The 22,710-nt window shown below is 40.6% G+C and overlaps 1 protein-coding gene across 1 annotated transcript in view; it reads right to left on the bottom strand.

Moving 5' to 3' along the window:
* Positions 1 to 7,023: 7,023 nt before the first annotated feature.
* P2RX1 (purinergic receptor P2X 1) overlaps positions 7,024 to 22,710 on the bottom strand; it is a 39,569-nt gene continuing 23,882 nt past the window's right edge. Inside the window, exons 5-13 of the mRNA XM_007437523.2 lie at positions 21,327 to 21,423; positions 21,110 to 21,190; positions 19,267 to 19,408; positions 17,013 to 17,143; positions 14,086 to 14,176; positions 13,580 to 13,645; positions 8,712 to 8,813; positions 7,722 to 7,782; positions 7,024 to 7,360 (exon numbers count right to left, since the gene is read on the bottom strand). Of these exons, the coding sequence (XP_007437585.1) occupies positions 7,726 to 7,782; positions 8,712 to 8,813; positions 13,580 to 13,645; positions 14,086 to 14,176; positions 17,013 to 17,143; positions 19,267 to 19,408; positions 21,110 to 21,190; positions 21,327 to 21,423 (767 nt within the window). The 3' untranslated portion in view covers positions 7,024 to 7,360; positions 7,722 to 7,725. The remainder of the gene's footprint in view (positions 7,361 to 7,721; positions 7,783 to 8,711; positions 8,814 to 13,579; positions 13,646 to 14,085; positions 14,177 to 17,012; positions 17,144 to 19,266; positions 19,409 to 21,109; positions 21,191 to 21,326; positions 21,424 to 22,710) is intronic.

Here is a 22,710-nt window from a genome sequence, read left to right as displayed (position 1 = left end):
GGAGATAATGAAGAATGGTTCTTGTGCCTTTATCCAAACAGGCTACGTATATTCACAGAAGAGAGATGTATCCCCTCTTCAAATAATCAACTCTGATGGAGCATGCATAGGATGGTAACAAAAAGAAACCACAGCAAGGTATAAGAAGGAGGGGGACCTGAAAATCTACTCAGGAACAAACACGAAGAAGCTCTCTGAAAAAAAAAAGACGTTTTATCTCCAGCTCCCCCCCCAAGTAACAGCCCAGGGTTAACCCTAAGTATGCTTGGTAGCCGTGGAAAGCAGAATAACAAATGGAAAAGTAAAACTGAACAAAATTTGGGAGGTGAAAAATTAAAGGCTCTGTTGACTGGAATACTGCACGGAGCACCCCTTTCAGGAAAAGAAAGCCCGTGGACCACAGAGGATGCGAATCTCTCGATCTTCATCAAGACACAATGTAGTAAAATATAGCGTTCAGGCATTCAGGCTTGGCTGCACAGAAGCAGAGCGAAATGGGGAATGTATTCTATCAAATCACAGGCCCATTAACGTTGGTTTGTTTATTTATTAGTTCCATTTATATAGCCGCCCATCTCAAATGCATGACTCTGGGTGGCTCCCAGCAGTTATATCTGTATAAAGAAATAAGAAAGCAATACAAGAAACACACATACACACAACAACAACACAAACAGTAGCTGAGGTGTACCAAGAACTGCCAACAACAATCAGCACTGCCACTGTACAGGCGGTACTACATACCCAGATCCCCAACCCAATGGCGAAACCAAGTCTTTAAGGCCTTACAGCAGTTTTGTCCAAACTTGGCCACTTTAAGATAAGTGGACTTCAACTCCCAGAATTCCCCAGCCAGCCATGCTGGCTGGGGAATTCTGGGGAGTTAAAGTCCACTCATCTTAAAGTGGCCAAGTTTGGACAACACTGCCTTACAGAAAGACATTTTGGTGGGGGCCGATTTGACCAGTTGTGTTTATCAGTCCCCGCTTATTGGTAAGGCAACAGTCTTGCAATCACAGCTACGCAGGCACTTTTTTCCAGGTACTGACACACAATACACCCACACTTTCTGTGGAACATGACTCAGGAATAGCAATTTGGACTCAGGGGAATGAACGTTGTTTTCTTTCCCTTTCCTACCATTATGGAAAGAATCCTCAAAAGATATTTCAGATGTGGAAAATCCCAACCTTTTGCTTCTCTTACTTCACGGATGATGAAAATAAAGCAAAGTCAGATCTGTTGTCATATTTGCATTAGTTCAACTTCTATTCCTAATTGTACTTTAAAATAAAAAGCAAATCATCATCAGTGAACAGTATTTACATATAACCTTGCTTCAATGGCATGTAAATATATTCTGCTAAGAAAACAGGCCTTTTAAGTTGTTCTATGTTTTAGATTTTTTTAAAAATCTCTGTGGATAATATTCCTTTTAAAAATGTGTTGTTTTTGAGATTTTAGGTTTAGCTATCTTTGTGTTTGCTGTTAAGTTTTTTTGTTGCAGTTATTTTTTTTATGATGTGAAAATTTTGGCTCATAGGCAACTCCATAAATTCTATGTATGTATGCTTGTGGGTGTGTGTGTGTGTGTGTGTGTGTGTGTGCCCTGAAGTCAGTGTTGACTCCTAGCAACTGCCTAGACAAGTCCCTGCAGTTTTCTTGGCAAGATTTCAGAAGTGGTTTGCCATTGCCTGCTTTCTAGGGCTGAGAGAGTGTGACTGGCCCAAAGTCACCCAGCTGGCTTTGTGCCTAAGACAGGACTAGAACTCACAGTCTCCTGGCTTCTAGCCTGATGCCTTAACCACTACACCAAACTGGCTCTCCTGTGTATTTTTACATATCAATAAATAAGGAAGATGCCCTTTGCAAACCTTAGATCTGAACTCCGTATCTAGCTTCCCATGTGGCAGGGTGAATTGCAAGCCAGCTGAAGTTTTGCAGAGTTAGCTTGAAAAATGATTCTAGTAAGTTTTAGAAAGTTGAATTACGAGCCAGGTCATTTGAAAGTCACATTAGCAGGGAAACCATGTGCACAGATTTCAGCTAGAGAAAGAAGGGACGTTTTCGTACCAACCTTTCTCCTTTCTTAGCCTTTGAATCCCACAATTTACAGCTGATTTTCTTTTGTACTCTATGTATCCAATAAGAAGATGGAGTTAATTTTATGAATGGAGTTCTTTATTTTAAAGGCAATCCATTTTAATCTGTAGTTAATAATTCCGTTTGTTTTGTCTTCACCCTGCTTTTTTTAAAAATGTGGTTTCTGATGGATACATACCCATGTGTGTTGCACAGAAATATTTGTTTGGGGTGGGGGGGAGTAAATCTAGGATATTTCAGCTGAAATTGGCAACCTTATATTCCCAAAGGGGGAAACCTGTGTTTTCCACTGGCTTTTGTCTGTGTTTATAATTTTTTTCTACTTACTTGTCCTTTTGGGAGAAATGTCGTTTTTCATTGAGGCAAATATGTAATATGAGTCTTCAACAACTGCAAGCAAGGGTTTTTGCATCCTGCAGATATTAGCAGATTTCATCCACTTTGTTCTTTATTGTGTGTGATCTTTGCTCCATGTTTCTAAACTCCATTTTAGCAACAGCTGTTTTAGATATTTCCTTGGGGATACATAGAGGAACCTATAGGGACGTCAAGTAGTTGATCTTGGCTGATCTCAGAAGCTAAGCAAAGTCAGCCTTGGTTAGTATTTGGATGAACCACATGGGCATTCAAGAGCTGTAGGTAGGCTGGGAAGTAAAGAAGAAATCCTGGAATATTGGCCAATGATTTCCAAGATAATTGTATGGATGCAATCCACAGAAATCAAAACTTAACTGGAGGGCATCTTTACCTTTTAAAAATTCTACTTTAAATATAAGTGATCTCATCAGAATGGGAAATACTATCTGGATGTCTTGTGTATCCTTCCTCTCTTAGGACTAACCCTGGTGTGTATCCCAGATCATGCCTTGTACTTTAGCAGTGCTCCCTAGGTAAGGCCATGATCTAAAAAGCAGACATCAACTTTATGGGCAGAATTCCATCTGGATTTCTTTCATGCTCAACAGATTGCCCTTTGACTCAAGAAGGCTGCCAGCACATTCAGCATTATTTGGGGGGGGGGGGGGGTTGGAGCTTGCCTCTACACTTGTATTCAGAAGCCAGTATTTGAAAATGGCTTAGAAGCCCCCTTATAATTAATTGGTGAGCTTCTAAGTTCCTTCAGCTCCTTGGCTTTGCATCCCATTCATATGACAGATTCAGACCTGGAGAAAACACTGCAGAAGCCCAGCTTGGATTTATATAATATATTTATCTGCATTGGGATTTTCTTGGAGCATTTATCTTGTGCTCATGTACTTCTTCCCGGCAGTAAAATGGCACATGAAAAAGGAAAAGTAGAATTTGCAAAAAGGTTTGGGTCCCACCTAGACCACTGTGCTTCTCTCTGCAATCATCTATTCTAATCCCTTCTCATTTTTTCAGAGGGGGTGGGTGGGTGTCGGCCAACACTCAGCATTTAATGGCCAATATGCATACTTGGTTGTCATTGAATTTTGGGGGTGTTCCTTCCAATCCCCTAAAAAAAATATTTTCCTTGGAGTCCCTTCTGTGCTTGCTGATTGTTCCCTTGTGTGCACTGATAACTCATATTTAGTCATCAGAAAGGGAATGATCATAATATGCACAGCATATTAACTACTTTTTTCATCATTTAGTGAACTGAAGTGATTGAAAGTTGAGGCAAGCCAAGTATCTGCTGGACATATCTTGGAAATTAAAATATCAATAAAGGGAGATTGTCTAATGCATCCGCTCCAAAAATAGAGGACTATAGTACTGGAACAGTGAAATCCAGCGAGGAATTCAGATGAGGCGAATTCTAGAAGCATTCCTATCTGTTGAAGTGGCTCTACAAAAAATTATGCTGGATTAAAATTGGGGAGTCTTGACATTCCACAGCCTTCAGAAATCTTTGGCATTTCTCCAAATGGCTTGTTACTGCAGTTCAGAAAACGTTGTATGAACTTTCAGCAGCCTTTTGCAAGTGCTCTTCTTCCCCCTGCTGGCCATGTCTAATTCTGTGATAATTACTCCATCTAGGCTTAATTTTGAATGATCAAATTGCTCTTTTGCAGAGTCTTCTTTTGAGCACCCCAAACCCATTTACCCACATGTATGGTGGGGCAGTTAATAACTAGAAAAAAATGTAATTCTGTGCTTCGTAGAAACTGAAGAGATATAGGACATATGAAGACTCCTAACAGAATAAACCCAGAATCCATCTAAGTCACCGGCCATAAAGCTTCAGGAAAGAGATGTTGCCTGGATTTCCCTCCCATCCTTCCTCCATACACTTCTCTTTTTTCCCTTGTAACAGCTGAAGATCACCCAGCAAAGCTTCATGGTTGACTAAGGGACTGAAATTAGGGTCTCCTATTCCTAGTTTGGAACACTAATTCAGCTTGTCTGTGGTACCTGATCTCTGGAAAAGGCTCTAATGCTGGGAAAAATGGAAGAGGATGACCAGCAGCCAGGTGGATGGACTCAGTTACAGTGGTGATGAGTGCACTATTGGGAGACTTGAAAGAACAGATTAAGGATAGATCGTCATGGAGAAAATCTATGTATGTGGTTGCTAGGAGTTGAAAATGACTTGATGGCACAGAATCAATCAATCAGTCAGTGCTGCCTGAGGCTGATGGAAATTGCAATCAACACATCTGGATAGTGCCAGGTTGGGGGACTGTTTGATGAGAACAGATAAGGTAACTAGATCTTTGGGACTGTATGGGAAGAAGTTTTACAAATGTATGCATGTGATTTTGTTAGCTCTTAGTGGGTTTTGATATTCTGGATCACCTGAGAGATTTGGAAATAGGAGGCACTGCTTTGCAGTAATTCTGTTGCTCTCTCATGGAAATGGGTATCTGGTGTCTTCAGGGTCCTAATGTGTTTCTGAAGGTTTTCAATATCTCCATGAAACTGCTAGAAAACTTCATCAGAAGATTTGGAGCTGTGCTCTATCAGTATGCTGATGACACTCAAATCTGTAACATTTCCGGGTTGTAATATTGCTCCCCTGAATGTCTTCCTTCTGCTAGTAATGGACTACATAAGGGATAATAAAATGAAGCTCAGTCATGGCAAGATGGGAATACTCATATGATGATTTATGGGTCTGAAGATTAAAAAAATTTGGATTAAGCGTGGGGCTGAAGGGATTTGTATAACATCCAAGAGGGAGGAGGCATTATAAGATGGTAATTATCTGTTGAAGAGAAGGTTGGAAGCCATTATATTTCATAACTTTAGTTTCTTTTCTTTTTTCTTGAACCTTTTTCTTCTTCAGATTTGTCTTTTACTTTATGTAAGATTCTCTCTCTCTCTCCCTCTCTCCCTTCCCCTCTCTATATATACTCTGTGTGTGTGTGTGTGTTTTATATATATAAAAAGACAAAATGGAAATAGTCATTGTGAGGGACCACAGTTCCAGGCACGAGTTGGCTTCCCTATTCTGAATCAGATCATAGTCTGAAAAATGGAGCAGTTTGTGGGTGCTGCTGGATTTGAAGATGTTGTTTCTTAAATGGGAAGGCCTTTTCTTACTTGCACATCCTGGCCACATTTTTTTTGCCATGTCCCCAGGACATTGTGTTCATTTCATCCCCAGGCCTTGAGTGGACAGGTTTAAGTTGTCCTTAGCTGTACTGCTGTTGAAATAGTATTTTCCCCTTTATTCTGACACAATCCAAGGCAGCCTGAAGTGGCACCCCACCCTTGGTCGCTTTGGAGGGAAGACAACTGGCTGGTGTTGACTTGAAAGAGAGGGACTTGTTTCTTGATGACATTCCTTATTGTCATTCCGTGCACCTTCTAAAAACTGGCTTTTAATAGTTGGTTTTAATTATTTTAAACGCATCCAGTATTTTGATTTTACATGCTATTGCAAGCTGCTGAGACTGATCCTCAGTGGTATACTAATATGTAAAGAATAAGGAACACATAAATAATACGTTGAAGCTGTTTTGAATGAGCAGCCTAGAGATCCAACTACATCAGGTCTTTGCCTATCCCACTGCTAGTCTGTTCTGCCAAAGCTCTCTATCACTCTGAACATTTGTTGAAATCAGGAAATGTGTACATTTTCATATGCAGCTTTTCCATATCTATATCTACATCTATATTGTCTATCTATCTATCTTCATTTTTATCCACAATATTCCCCAGATAGATTGCATTTCCATATTTCTTCACAATGTTGGTGTTCAGTTTTTAATCACAGAGAGAGAGAAGGAAGGAAGGAAGGAGAAAAGCCTGCAGACTCTTTTATTAAATCTGGGGCAGATTTCTCTGGTATCCCAATTGACACATCCATCCCCTGTTAAACTCACAGCAGTGAGACAATAGGTGCGCACTCACAAAGGGAATCACTGAGCAAAGCAAGTTGAGGTAGTACCAAAACTAGTTTTATTGCTCTCTTTCTCTCACTTCCTCCCTTTTTAACAAAATACAATGTTTCTTTCAAAATATACCTCTGCAGCTCTTTTTCCTGATTCATGCAATACGAAAGTTGATGCCATTGACTGAAAAGAGTAGGAGGGTTTGTGTGTTTAGAAAAGGTGTGGGTGTGCATGTGTGTGTGCATATCACAGTCCTTCAGCTTTGCCATTAAGTTCACAAGCACTGTCATCCTTGGGAATGCTTAGAACCCCTGCCAGCCAAAGTATGTGGGCAGGGGGTTGGACTAGAAGACCTCCAAGGTCCCTTCCAACCCTGTGATTCTATGTGGAGATGCTCATGTGGCAAGATTCTTCTAATGTAGCTCCCTGGGGAATTCTGGGAGTTGTAGTCCCAGTGCATTTAAAAGGCACCTGGTTGAGAGAGGCTGCACTAGCGTTTTCATCTGAGAGAAGTCCCCACAGGCCCTGCACAGGGCTGCCCAGTTCCAAATAACTACAGCAGCTTAGTAGCCACTGGCAAGGGCGAAGCAGCTCACCGATTCCTGATCAAAACCTGGCCTTGTAATTTGTCTAGATCTACACGATAGCAACTGCTGTATCACTTACAGCTTCTGTTTCGTGCACTCCTGGGAATCCTGCAGACTGACACAGTTGCAGCACAGAGAGGCTTCCACTTTGTGGCAAGTGCGTAACTGAAGTGTTCCAGACGGAGTGACTTTAAAACCACATGCTCTGTGTGGTTCCAGTGTTCTGTGCTGAAAGCATTGAAGGATTCTGTAAAACAGGATTCCCAGGAAGTAAGTCCAGCGTGTAAGGGAACTAAGTTGATGAAATCCCAGTACTTTTGCAGCAAATCAGAAAGAAAGGAAGAAGAGACAAGGTTGGAACTCTGAGACCTGAAACAAACATACATACCATTTTCAGCCTCAAAAAGCCATCCTGTAAACATCTTTAAGAACTCACATTAAGGCTTGCTATTTGAGTAATTAAAGTTGTATGGGAAAATCAGTGCGAGCATCTTGACTTTCCCACTTACTCAGAATGGATAAACTTGTTGCATAGAATTTAATGGCAATGATGCTTGATCTTTTATTAGATTCTGCTTTAAATCAGAAATATATTCTCTGTATATCAGAGAAGCGATGTCATTTGTGAGGTTTGGAAGGAAGAGGACAGAAGATATATTTCATTATCTAAGTAGCATGATGGGAGATTGGATTATTTCTCCTAAGATCATTATTTTTCATTTCCACTTACAATTTCATTGAGAACTCTTTTCCTTCCCTTGTAAGTTGCTCATGACAATGTCTTCTTTTTCCTAAGAATATTTTTTAAAGAATTATAAGATATAAATAAATGTTATTCAATAAAACGAGAGGCGTATTTATTTATCTAACATTATAGGAGTGACACAAAAGGCTAAAGTGTTTTCAGGACTGAGGTCTGATTGGAAAGTACATAATACAGGGACCTTTGTCTTCTAGATGCAAAGATTTCATCCTACTGACTGTCCTACCCAGCAAACAAATTTGTTGGAAACTAAGCAGATTTGGATCTGATCAATGCCTAGATGGGAGACTACCTTGCCCTCTACATTGGTTGAATTTTAAGGCTGGCCATTGAATCCTTGGCAGGTATGAGTACAATAAGGCTTCTTGTTCTAATTAACTCTTACTTTAGCAACATACTCTTCCTGAACTCTGGTGACTTCTTGTATTCTTTGATTAGCCTTCTGCCGCCTGGTATACTCTGTTACTCCTACACAGAGTACACAGACCTTGCCATGGAGAATACGTCTTGCCAGAATTCTTCTTGAAATTGGTATTTCTACATGGAGATATATTGTGTTTAATACTGAGTTTTGTAGATGGAGGCACCAGTCAAAGGAGATTAAGAGACAGGGTGTTTTTGATTTGGGCGTTGATAGGGAATGAAAGCTGAAAGTTAAAACCAGAGAGCCAGGGCAGAAGAAGAATGATGGGAATATATCAGAATCAGAAAAATTACTGGTGCTCAATAAACATATCACCCCACAAAAGAAAGCCTCTTACAACAGTGCCTACCCATGAGGATTCAATAGTCAACCTGATTAGGCAGAAGAAATCCAGAACATGAGAAAGGATGTCACTGGACAGAAGAATCTTCTCAGTTCTGATTTCCATTTTAAGGTGTGTTTGGAATTCTCCTCAAAAAGGAAAGAACAAGGTTCCAGTGCATAGCTGAATAAGGAGGTTGATGTCTACTCACAGATTTGGTAGAATTCCGCTCTACATACTTGAACTTCTTCTGTTTGTAGTAGTCCCGATTAGATAGGAAATTCAATAGAAGGAGATCACAAAGTACAGAGGCCTACCAGAAACAAAACAGATTGGAAACCTGCAAGCCAATGTAGTTACAGTATTCAAATAGTCTAAAAGACGTGGTGAGGTAGAACTGGGCGCCATTTCCTATCATTCTCATAGAGATCTCTACTGGCTGGCTGGCAGGTATCATCTTTGCTTTATAATACCAGTGAGATGGGCAGCCATGATAATTTAGACAATAAATAATTTTGCAAACTACTGTCCTGATGTAGCTCTAAATTGTTCTCATTTTCTTTCTCTCTCTTGGAAATGTGTGACTACAAGTTGAAGCTCTGACCAGGAAAAGGTATGGATCTTGACTTATTGGCAAGCATGTCAGTATACATACTGTTGGATCTAAATTACAGAAGCATCAAGTCTTTGCCCTCTTTGTCCCACTGACCACTAGGAGCATTAGGAGAACAAAAAACAACCAAGAGACCCCTGATTTGTTCCCTTTTCGTCTCTTTCCTTCAGTTGGAAGCCTGATATTCTTAAGGTCTATTCTTCAGCCTGCTTCCTTCTTTCTCTTTCCTCCACCAGGAAGACAGAAAGCTCACAAATCCATGGTTTCTATTGGAGAATATAATTCCCTTCATAAACGTTGCTTGCCCTCACTTGCCCTTTCACAATTGGTTGGTACCTAGGCAGCAGATGGAATAGTTACAGCTCATTCGGCCCCTGTCTTCTCCATGATGGGGAGATGCTTCCTCCTTTTTAAATTACAGTTAATGTTTCTTAAATCTGCATTTAAATATCTCAGTTCATCTAGTACATTTCTTGCTGCGCCTCCTTCCGTGGATGCATTTCTTTACGTTTGGCAATGTGTAAGTGGCCACTTTGCGTGTCGGTACAAAAAATCAGTGTGTGTTTCTCTCTTATTCCTTCTTCCATATTTTTAGAATTCCATCTAGCCTGCAACTCTAAAGCACGAAATATAGCTGTGCTAGAAGTTCTCTGATACTAAAAGCCCCCTGAATAACCTGGTCAATGTTTGAAGCTAGTGAAGGAGGGAAAAAGTGAGCCTGTGGTCTTACAGAAATAGATCTTAGGACCCATCACTGGAAGCTGGGAACAGAGTTCAGCTTAGACAAGGCAGCCAAACTAGAGGCTTTTACAGTAATACCTCGGTTCAAGAACGCTTCTGTTCACGAACAATTCGGTTCACGAACAGCACCGTTCGCAAAATGTTGCTTCTGTTTGCGAACTCCGCATCAGGTGACGAACACGACCCGCGGCCATTTTCCCTGCTGTGACACGTGGTCGTGGCTTCTTGTAGGCGAGGGGGACTCTCCCTCCAAACAATAACCACCTCCCCACCCGCCTTCCTGTCCTCCACACCAGAAGTCGCCTCAAGCAAGGTTAGGGTTCTCTCTCTACATACTGTACTGTACTGTACTTTGTGTCATATTTTTGTGGTTTAAAAAAAAAATACATATGGTTCAGAACGGATTAACCGTATTTACATTGAACCTTATGGGAAAATTTGATTCAGTTGGCAACCAAAATCGGTTGGCGACCACATTCATAGGGGTCAGAACGGATGAACCGTATTTACATTGAACCTTATGGGAAAATTTGATTCGGTTCGCGACCAGAGTCGTGGCACGAATTAAGTTCGTGAACCGAGGTACCACTGTAGTTGTTTTGGATGGCATCTTAGTAATTCCTTGCTATCTAACATGCTAAATGGAGCTGATGACAATTAACATTCAAAACCACAGACTAGCAGGTTGCTTGAGCTGGTCCACACATAAGCCAGGCCCACATGTGCTGAAATGGAGACAGTGCTTCTGAGAAGCTAGGAACCTGAGTGTCTTCAACACAAAGAAAAGCACAATCTGCCCAGAATAGCTGAGCGAGGTCATGGTAGGTCCCAGCCAGTATTTGGTTAACACAGAGAATGGCGCCTGCTTTCATCCAGCCTGCTTAACTTAGTTCCTGAATTGCACAATGACTGAACATAAAATAACTTATTGGTTTTGTACAATATGCTAAGCCATAAAAACCCCTAACCAAGTTAACATAGACCCAGTTTGGCATATTGTGTGAATGCATCTGCTAGGTCTTTACCTGACCTGTTTAATAATGTATGAACGCAACTACTATGTCATAAAACATAAAATGGTGAAAACTTCATATTTTGAGATGAGTTTTTGGGGGGGGGGCAGGGGAAAAGGTTATCTGATATATAAAAGTGTTCACATGTTTGTTTCTGTTCAGTCACAAGTTATTAAGCAATCAGACAATGGTATGTATCTGCAACATTACATTATGATTTAAGGTTGTTTCATGAGGACATTTTGGAGGAAAACAGCTGTTGAAAGTGACCACTCCAGATGCAAAGGAATTCTGCTGCCACTACCTTTTACTGCTAAAGCAGATCAGCATTTAAAAAGAAAAAGAGAAAGTGGAAACAAATACTGTCTATGGTAGTTAAATGTTACTAACATAGAACCCCCCCCAGTTCAGCAAACTGCCTCAATTTCCAACTTCTTAATAGAAAGGAACTAGTCTGGTCAATCAAATACATTGTGAAATTGAACATTTTGTTAAAACAGAGGTCAGCAAGGTACCATCTGTAAGCGCCAGGGGTCCCAGTGGACTCTCTTGAGACTCCCAAATGTCTTCCAATAAATTAAAACAAATAATTTAAAAGTTTCATAAAAATGGGATTCCAGGGACAGCAACGATAGACCAAAGATGGCTCGACTTTTGTGGAGCTGATGTCCGGGGCAAAAAGCGAGCCAGTGAAGGGATCAACTCCTTGGAACCCCTCTCCAGATAAAAGAGAGGACAAGGATCACCCACTAGTTTGCTCCATACAGAATCTCCCTGCGAAGAGATTGCAAAATAGCAATCTCCAGCCGATTTGAGAGTTCTGGGAGCTGAGAGGAAAACATCTGCCTAAGCTGCGGATTGGCACCCTTTAAAAGGACACTGGGTTCGCCTTCTTCCTCTCTTAATTACTTAAGGAAATTGCTTTTTATGGATTACTTAGAAGTTAAGAACTTTCTGAAGGGCAAGTTTTATTACTCCGGGAGAATCTCCTTCTACCTTGGATGAAAGAAGTTACGTGTAACTCTAAGGATGAAAAAGAAAAGATTTACTTTTTGAACAGCAAAAGGGTTTGAAAAGTCAAGAGGCTAGGTGGACGTGAAAGAATATTTCCTGTGGGGTGTTTAAAAATGACTAAAGAGTATATGAAGATTTTGACATTAATTGTAAGAAATCCTCCCATGGGAAAGTTTTCTTGTCTGGAAAATAAACAGATGATAAGGGGACTTGACTGAGGGAACCGGAGAGAACAGCCAATTACATTTAAAGGGGAAGAGATCCATTAATACCATGGAGCAATATTATATGACTATAGAAGAGTTTAAAGCGGTTTGGAGCAACGTACCCAGAAATTACTGAAAATCCTGTTTAATAGGGTAAAAATATATATAAAAACTAGGAAAAAACAACAACTAACATACATTAGCTGCTCCCATAACATCACCCCAATGTGCCCACAACTCACAGGTTGTAGGCCTCTGTCCCATCCCCAAAGGCCCTCGGGAAGAACCAGGTTTTAAAGGATCTCCGGGTTACCTGAGGGACTGTCTCACCCCCATTATATCCACCCGTCCCACCCGGACAGGTAGGGAGGGTATGCTGCGGACCCCATCGATGAAAGAATGTCACCTGGTGGGGTCCAGAAAGAGAGCCTTCTCTGCCATGGCCCCGCCCTCTGGAATACTCTCCCCCCGGAAGTGGGGCAGGCCCCAACTCTCCTGTCCTTCTGGAAAACAGTCAAGACCTGGCTCTGCCAACTGGCATGGGGTGCAAAAAAGGGCAACCCACCCTGGGGGTGGCTAGAACCTTGCAGACGCTCCCATAAGTTAACATCTTACTGACCATCAACATCTTGGAAGATATTATTTGTGTATGTGTTTGGTTTTATTCTATTTTTATTGTATTTTATATTGTTTTTATTATATTTTAATATTTATTGCTGTTTTATTGTGAACCGCCCAGAGTCACTTTTTGTGAGATGGGCAGTATCTAAATTTGAAATATAAATACAAATAAATAAATAAAAATCTTCAAAAACTTAGTAGAGACGGGCAGTCCATATGCAAGGGGAGGTTGTTCCAGAGGGCAGAGACCATCACCAAGAGGGCTCTCTTTGGCAGTAGGACCCACAATAAGGCATTTAACCAATGGGCAGATTCCACTCAGAGCAGGCCATCTTGGAGATACATAGGTTTTAAAGCTGTTCTTCAAAGGTGTGCTGGTCACCTTAAAGCTACATAGGGCTTTAAAGTGACCAGCACACCTTGAACTGCACTCAGAAGGTAATTAGCAGGCAATGCAGTTTCCATAGTAGCAGTGTTACATGGGCAAACTTAGGTACATATATAACTACCACAGGTGCTGCACTCTAAAGTTTCTAGCAAGACTTCTATGAGATTTCCAAAGATTTTAGGGATCTTATCAACTATCAGTAAAATCTTAAGATTTCAACAATTTCTGAGGGAGGCAGCTAGTTACTTGGGGGCAGATGATGTTGTTGACCATCAAATTAAAACATCCAAACTTTGGAAAAGAACAGAGAGTTCTGATCAGTTTCAAACAGAAGCAATATCGGACTGCATGCTGTTAGGTGCTGGATCTAGCAAAAGTCCTTATGTAAGTTCAGACTTACAGCCTCAGGTGATGCAATCCTTGAAAGGCACTATTTCCTGCTTTTGCAGAAAACATAGAAACAGACAAAATGCAGGCACTTACCACTCCAAAGATACCAATCCCAGAACCTATAGTAGTCATTGTTGGAATAATATCAAATTTTCCTGCCTGGATAAACAGAGCAAAAAGAAAGTTCAGACATTGGGGAAACAAGAAGGGAATACTAGGGCTGTCACTAGTTAAAGACCTCAAGTGAGCTTTGATTGATTAATAAGCACCAAAAGTAGCAATTGTTCTTGATATTTCTTTAGTCATAAACTACCAAGTGACGTAGAGTCAATCACTTTCTCTTGGCCTGGCTTCCTTACAGTTTGCGGTTATGATAAAACAGGACAGGGAGGGACTGTTTATGCACCTTGAACTTCTTGAGGAAAGGTAGCCTACTTAGCTAGATAGGTTAGTTAAAGATCTGACACAGCTCATGATACATAGACGAAGTAATCTGAGATTACAAAACAACATGATCTCTGTGAGAAGGACAGTTCTATTAGAGATAAGCCAGGGGACTAAGACAATGGAAAGGGTTATTTTACAAAAACAAGCACTACCTTTCCATTCACCAAAATATCAAATCGGATCCCAAACACCTTGTAGAGAATCCTCAGGTCTCTCCCATTTTCTCTGTAATATCTTGCATACCTTCCAAAACAAACAAGAGAAAACAAGAGATTGGCTTGAACAAAGGATTGTTATTATCAATGATGCACTAATTAATTTAAAATATTTGAACGCTACCTTTCTAGACAACACCTACTCAAAGCATACAAAAAATCTTTAATTTAAAAAAAGAAGTCCTATCTTACATCCCTTGGGAGAGTGTCTGTCTATGCAAACAGAGCCCCTACAAAAAAGAAAATGTCTGTATTGCTAAATTATAAAGATTAATAGAAGAGAATATATGTAGCTCAGGATTGAACTGTGGAGTCCTTGGTGTTTTCTGAGCTTGGTTGTTTTCTTGCAGATGTTTCATTACCTGGCTAGGCAACATCTGTGCTAGAAGGGGGTGGGGCTTGCTCTGTTTATATACAGTAGCTTGTCCTGTCAGGGTTAGTGGGGGTGTTTTCTCCTTGGTAGTTCCTTGATTAGGCTGTTGTTTACTGCTTGATTGTTTGTCTGAGTTGGTAGTTCCACCAACTCAACACCCTCACCAACACTGGCAGGGCAAGCTACTCTATATAAACAGAAAGCAAACCCCACTCCCTTCTAGCACTGAAGATATTACCTAGTCAGGTAATGAAAGGTCTGCAAGAAAACAACCAAGCTCAGAGAACACCAAGGACTCTCCTATGAAGATCAGCTAAGGATCAGAATCCAGTGCTGATCTTCAAAAGGGTGGGCAGGCTCATATGGACATACTATAGGCCAGTGTTGTCCAAACTTGGCCACTTTAAGATGAGTGGACTTCAACTCCCAGAATTCCCCAGCCAGCCATGCATGGCTGGCTGGGGAATTCTGGGAGTTGAAGTCCACTCATCTTAAAGTGGCCAAGTTTGGACAACACTGCTGTAGGCAGTCATTCCTATATACTGGTCCTAAACACCAGAGCCAGAGCCAACACATTGGATTCCACAATGTGTACCCTGAAATTTTATCACCTGGATTCTTTTGGCCAATTTTGGTCAGGTTCCCAATGCTTTGGTGATCTCTACCAGTATTTCAGTTTTTCTTCCTTCCTGTTTTAAAAGTAAACAGTTCTTTCTACTTTTTGGTTTTAAAATCTCAACTTGTAGTCACCATCTCTCAAATATTTTCACCTGACCCTTAACTATGGGTCATGTATGCAACAGATGATTGCACACAGCAACAGTCCTCCTTGTTCCTCTTCCAATGGGCTATATATCACAAGAAGGATAAATATGAAGACATTGAACAGAATAATAAAATCCCAGAATCCCAGAAAACAGATACTTCTGAAATCTTTCGATTCTCACATTAAGAACTGCCTGAACATTACCACTATATTGTCAATATTATTGTAGTGGCAGGATTGAGCCTATAGGGCAGTGTTTCTCAACCTTGGCCACTTGAAGATGTGTAGGACTTCAACTTCCAGAATTCCCCAGCCACCCAGCCAGCCAATTCTGGGAGTTGAAGTCCCACACATCTTCAAGTGGCCAAGGTTGAGAAACACTGCTATAGGGTGAAAGGCTGGAAGTTTTAAAGTTCTCCCAGAAGCTCACTGGGTTTATGCACATTTCCTATCCTGGAACAGTTTCTCCTGCCACCATCTATCTTCCAAGGGGTACCTTTCCTGACATTCTCACCCATAATCCCAGTCTATGAGAGAGATTGAGCTCTAACAACCTGTACTGCTGAAGTTTGTAAAAGGGTAAAAATGAAAACAAGAATGAAATAATACTTCCTGATCCTGTAGCATATGACTAGAGGCATTAGCCCTTCTCCCAGCCCTTATTTTTTTGGGGGGTGGGGTACCGATGGGGACTAGAACAATCTCACAAGAGATAAGCAAAATCAAAATTTGTTAACAAAAAAAATCCTAGAAGATATACTATATCAGTGGTTCTCAAATATTTCGGTTTCAGAACCCCTTTACATTCTTAAAAATGATTGAGAATCCCAAAGAGCTTTGATTTATGTGGGTTACATCTGTCGATATTTACTATATTACAAATTAAAACTGAGACATTTTAAAAAATTTAATTATTTGATTCCATAGACCCCTGAAAGGGTCTCAGGGACCCCCAGGGACCCCCAGACCACACTTTGAGAACCGCTGTACTATATGAAACCTGATTTACAAACATGAATGCAGTGTTCTCAGCAATCCACAAGATGGTGCTGGCCTGCTATACAGTAATTAGTGAGCTAGAACAGAATTTCTACTTCCAAATGCTGTCTGGCAAACAGTATGGGAATATAGGATGACATTCATCGCAATTACTTATTTTTTTAAAGCAAAAAACAGCGAACAGAGACCTTATCCAAGGAGACCTTATCCAAATAATTTATTTTTTATTTAGTTATTTATTTATCAAATTTGTCACTGCCCAGCTCCTTGAAATGACACTGGGCGGTTTCCAGCAGATAAACCAATATAATCCATTGCTCTGTGTGCTGTTTCTTCACAGTTGCTAGTTTGAGTTCTCTAGACAATGAAATGTCCTTATGCTCTGGAGTCACTCAATTCAATAGAAGCGAATATGTGTAATATATGCAAAACCCATTCCATTCTAGCACCGAAGATGTTACCTAGCTGGGTAATGAAATGTTTACAAGAAAACAGCCAAGCTCAGAGAACCCCAAGGACTCACTCAGTTCACCCAGGCTGAAGTAGTGAAGCTTCCAGGTTAATCCTAAATTTCCATTGGGCTTCCTGGCTCCTGACGTTTGGCCCTAACTCCCTAATATTTCTTTCCTTGCTCCTTCTCCTTAGTTGTATATGGCCCAGCACCGGTTTTCATACCAGCTGAAATGTGGTGCGTTAAACGAAATAACCACAGAAGTCATACCATACCTGAAATTATAGCCTGGAGAGATGTTATTGTCTTCATTGTAAAGTCTATGGAACTTATAAACAGGCACACAGTATTTCACCGACCAATCAAGGTCACAGTCCCAATTTATGGTGATTCCAACAATGCCACCCTGTCCAAACAGAAGTAGCACATTTTGTAAGTGATGTCTTGGACTACAGTAGGTTTTGTTCATGAGTTGGTTAGAATATTTGAGGCTATTTAGACAAAAAGGCATACAATAGAAGGTGAAGTTGAAATTTTGTTTATGGTGAACTCAGCTCCTGGTGACCTCCTGTACTTGTCCGTGCAGTTTTCTTGGCAACTTTCATCCCATTGCCTACTTTCAGAACATTTTTTCAACTTCTCAATCCAACTTTAACTCTTGTTATTTCCCGGTGGTCCCTTCCAAGTACTAATCAAGTGTAACCCCACTTAACTTTTTAAGACATGCCAGTGTTGGTTAATGTCTGTATCTCAGCTGGGCAGAAAAAGGGAAAGAGGGATGTAAGAGTCATATACTAAGGCTGGTGTGGGTCTTCCAGGCTGTGTGGCCATGTTCTGGAAGTTTTGTTTCCTAACGTTTCGCCAGCATCTATGACCGGCATCTTCAGAGTGCAGGAGCACAGACAGGAGCAGTTCTCTCTGTGCCCAGGGTGATGTGACCCTTTTGTGGGTATTTATAGAGATCTGAAGGGGGGGGGGATTGGGGGGGTTTGGGTTAACAAGTGGCTGCTTGTTTTGGTGTCAGCATCTGTATCTTCCTGGGGGCTAAGCAGGGTTTTTTCTTCTTTTGAGTTGTTAACGAGTGGCTGCTGGGGGTGATTAGCATGTTCATTGTGTGAACTGTTCACACGTCCTGGTGGTTGAGCTGAGTCATATACTAAGTTGGGCAGTCATATCAGTCTTACAAATAACTACAGTGATGCATGATGTTGCAAAAATGAATAGATGTTTTCTCCTGCTCTCATAATATGAGGTCATGCAATAAAAACTAGATAGTGGGAAATTCAGACTAGGAAAAAAAGTATATATTTTCACATGACATCGTTAACCTATGGAATTTATCAGCACAAGATACAGAGATGGCCTCTGACTTTCTAGAATGTCAGCTAGGAGAAGGCTGTTTGACACCTAAGCTGTGTGCCTATAGCATATAGGTAGACCTATGGAGACAAAAGGAAACACCTGAGTTAAAGTGCTATTTGCCAGCCCTTGAACTGGCAGAAAAAGTGCTCTGGCATAAAATTTGCTGCCCCTTCTGGCAATCCCTATCCTGCCATAGGCGTGATACTAACAAATGGCATTGTCCTCATTTTCAGTGCACAGGGCACATTAAGACAGAGATTGGTGGATTCCCCCAGATTGGTTGGCCCGTGAATCACCACCAGCCAGTGGGAAAATATCCAGCCATTCTCCTTAGTAGGGAAAGGGCTAGTGCTTGTTGTTTGATAAATGACAAGTTTAGCCATCTGTCAAAACTTGTTCTGATGCGGCATAGGTGTTTTGTATATACAGTTTAAAGGTATAAGGGTTTAATGCTATTCTGGCATTCTTCTGGAATAGTGCTAAGCCATATCTAAAAGAACACACCCATGTGAAACACACCAAGACAGAACTGATCACAGTCCTTTGGACATGAGTTTAGCACTATGGTGGAAGAGTGCTAAACCTGTGTTCAGAAATAACCTGAACAATGGCCGGCAAGTACAGTGAAAATTGTGCAATGAAGCAGCAGAAAGAGATTCTCTTTCTCCCACTTCACCAAGAAGTCCCAGCACTGCCACCACTGATCAGCTGTTGTTTAGGCTGATCTAGATGTCAGCTTGGAAATGTGGTGGGTACAGGGGAGGAGGCCAATTTGAAAGGACCAGAGTGTCCTATATCCCAAAGCAATATCTCCATGGAATATAGCACCCAGAGACCAAAGAGGACAGGAGCAGCCCAAAATGGCCATTAGATGCCAGACTGATCATACCCCATAAAGGTCACCACAATGTGACACTGACAGAGATTGGTGAAGCAAAATGGGGGAAGGTTATGCTTAGTAATAATCAGATTGCCTTCACTGCAGGGGATTACAAAGAAGAAAGTGATGTCATGTACCTTATGTCATTGTACAAATAACATAATTCATGCCATTTTCACAATGATGTCATGATACGTGTGACATTGTTGTGTCTTCTATTGAATGCCTATGGCTTCGCCTATGGTCTGTCAACTTTTTGTACCTCTGATCATTCAGAATAGCCTCACCTTAAAAGCAAGTTGAGAAAAATTCTGTCCAGATTCTTCTACTATATATCCAAGTTTAAACACAGGGCATAGTGGATCTGTGTCTTTGTGATAAATGCAGTTTTTCAGATAGTGTTCATTAACTCGCTCGACAAGATTGCGTCTGTGTGAGAGGAAAGCAAACAAACTTGGATTATCTCAGTTTGTTTCATTGTTCTTAGCTCACAATATAACTACTTTCAAATTATGTTAGGTGCCTTAAGCATCTCATTGTGAACCGGATAGGGAAGGTATAAATATCTGAATAATGATTGTAATAATAGGTATATTTAAAAATAGGACAAGGTTGGGATATGGCAGTGTTGTAGCTGAAAAGCAGGCTATCTCAGCACTTCAGTAAGATGAGCTGTAAGGATATATGATACTCTAAATATCTGCTAGATTTTACTCTCCACTTTGTAGTGTCATTTTCCATCTTCTTGAATTTTAAAAATTTTTAATAAAAAAGAGAAACAGAAAAATCATAATCAGCCAGAAAATTGCCTGGAGAACAGGAAGGATTGTTATGCTATCTTATTTAAGTGTTCTCTTTATTTCTAAAAATGCCACACACATGCACACGGGTGGAGGGCTCTTCGTAGAAGCATTTCTGTCAACAAGTCTTTGTGCCTTCGTAGCCCTGCTGAACTTGCCAACTGAAGTTTCCTATTTGGGTGTCGCTTCTTGGACTGCTCAGGCAATCACACAATATTGCCTGAGCGTGTGGGCATTCCAGGAAATACAGATACAGAGGAAGCTTCCTCAGCTGGGCCCCACGGTGTAGGAATATGTGAGACATTTTAAAATTCAATAGAAAATTAAAGAACCTTTAGCGGTCTCACGCACTTAACAAAATAAACAAGTGGAATTATAACCCAGCCCTTGCCACTTGAACATTTCTCATTTCTGCTCCAATGGAAGAGTTGGAAAGAAAAACAGCAAGAAGGAAATCGAAGATTGCTTGCTTAGCATTCAATATGGCAGTCAGATGACTGACTAGGGTTTATGACTACGTTACACCAGCTTTACCTCCTCTTCTTTGACTTTCATTTCATTTCTGAGGTGTTTATATTTGTGTATAAACTCCTTCATGGGCTGAGATAGGGTATCTGAAGGAAGGACTTCTTTCTACCTCTGAGGATACTCCTGAAGGATTCCCTGATACTCAGTAGCAGCTCCCCTTCTCTTCAGGGCCCTTCATCTCCAGATGTCTGATCTGGCATTCCTCTGGCACCAGGGAGAAACTTTTTTTTTCCTCCCATGGGTTTTAGAAACTTTCTACAATTTGATTCATTTGATTCTTTAAAACATCTTAATCGTTTGTATATAACAATGGCACTTTTTAAAATTTATTTATTGGATTTATAGAGCTGCCATCTGACATATGTGACTCTGGGTGGCGTACACAATTAAAAGAAACCAGGATCAATCAAAACCATAAAAAAAATAATTAAAAACTATAAATATAAAACAAAAAACATGGGAGAGTGCCTTCAGAATCCTACATACAATGCAACCATTTCACAGGCTCCCTATTTCCATGGGATCCCACGCAACAGAATTTCTTTCTGCTATCCCTGCATTTGTATATTTATTTGTGTGTGTGTGAGTGTGTACTTTAAAGTTCTGAAATATGGTACAAAGGGCTTGCAGGTTACCCTGTTAAAACTTTATTATGAAAGACAGCCTGTAAATGTCTCGGATGGATCGATGGATGGATGGATGGATGGATGGATGGATGGATGGATGGATGACCAAATACGATAAAATGCCCACCCCCCAAAAAAGGGGCTGTAATTTATGGTCACAAGAATCTTTGGCTTACCTGGAAACTCCAAACTTGGGAAAAGTAATGCTGTTTTTTATATACAAGGTGAACTTTTCAGCTTCCAGAAGCAATGGTGGACTGTAAGACATAAACATCGGTGCCTATGTGTGAAAATACAGGAAAATACTGGTGTCCATAGAAGGTTGATTCCTCCTTCCTGAGAATTAGCATCTTTATGAACCGAAAGACAACCCCCCCCCCCTCCATTTCTTACTTGGGAATGTTGTCATCAATTTCAACGGGGCACCAGCCAAATATCTCACAGGTCTTCTGTGTATGGCTAAAATTCACACAGTTCCCAGTCATGATTCCTGAGGAAAGTATAGTCAAAAAGTGAATGAAGATTACCCTAGACATTGGTATCAATCAAATAGAGCCTGTGGACCAAGGACCACCCTGTGTTACTCCTCTCTCTGTGTTATTGCTTCCTGGACTGAGGATGCCGCTAGGACTAACATAACACATTAGTCAAAGCTAACAATTGTGTACTTTGTGGTTCAGGGTATAATAATTCTACTCTATTCTGTCCTGGTCAGACACTGCCTTGGATGCTGTATCCAGTTCTCAGTACCAGACTTCAAAAATTACAGTGACAAACAAGTGAGTTCAAAGGATGGCCACTAAGATGGTGAAGGGTCCGGAAACCAAATCCCATAAGGATCTGTTAAAGGATTTAGATATACTTAGCCTATAAAAGAGACAACTGAGGGAAGATATGATAGCAGTCTCTTCAAATATATGAAGGGCTATCATGGAGAAGAGGGAGTGCAGAGGGCAGGATCAGAACCAAGGAGTTAAAACTACAAGGAAAAAAGTTCAGGCTAGAGATGTCAGGAAGAATTTCATGACCACTGGACTTCAGTCAGTGTCTGAAGGTCTTCAGAGGGTGGATGCTGCTGCAGTGGATCCTGCCCTGAGCAGGGCATTGGACTATATAAAATCCAAGGTCTCTTTCAACTCTGTAATTCTTTATTTATGGAAACCCAATTATTTGGTTTATCTGTTATGCAGGAACACATAACATCTTTATTCAGGTTTAGGGTTTAGTATGTTGTATGAGCTCAGCCGAGTTTCCAGCTGATGATCACCACCATATTTAATTTATATACAGCTTCTAATGTATGTCATTTTGGCCCTTTTTCATTGAAAAATCACATGTAAGAAAACCCTTTCCCAGGAAAATTAGTTGATCTTATTTTCATTTCTGGCAATCTGTTTTCGTCTTTTTCCATTTAAAATGAAACCTAATTAATATTTGAAGCTGCTTTTTGAATGTTATCATTATTGTTTGTCCTCATTCAGAACTTAGAACTTATTAATTCAATCCATCTTCATTAAACACTTTCTGTATGTGTCCACATAATTATGTTCCTGTATTGCTAACTCCTCTTATCCCTCCATGCATTTATATCAACAGCAACAAGCAATGAAACTTGAATGGAAGAGAAGTCTCAAAATGTTGCAATATAAATGCTTCTGTTCCAAACTTTAGCTCCAACTTCCTTCCTCTCCCCAACTCCTGGAAAACAGTCAGTCAGCATCCCAAGGCCATTTTTTTAAATCTGTCCTCATTTTTTGCCTCTTAGTCCTTCTTTTTG

Source organism: Python bivittatus, unplaced genomic scaffold (assembly GCF_059951505.1).
Source record: "Python bivittatus isolate LINGU-HERP-01145 unplaced genomic scaffold, Pbiv_v1 ctg000690_np1212, whole genome shotgun sequence".
Classification (NCBI taxonomy): domain Eukaryota; kingdom Metazoa; phylum Chordata; class Lepidosauria; order Squamata; family Pythonidae; genus Python; species Python bivittatus.
Note: the sequence above shows the minus strand (reverse complement) of the source record. Positions and strands in the feature narration are given on the sequence as shown.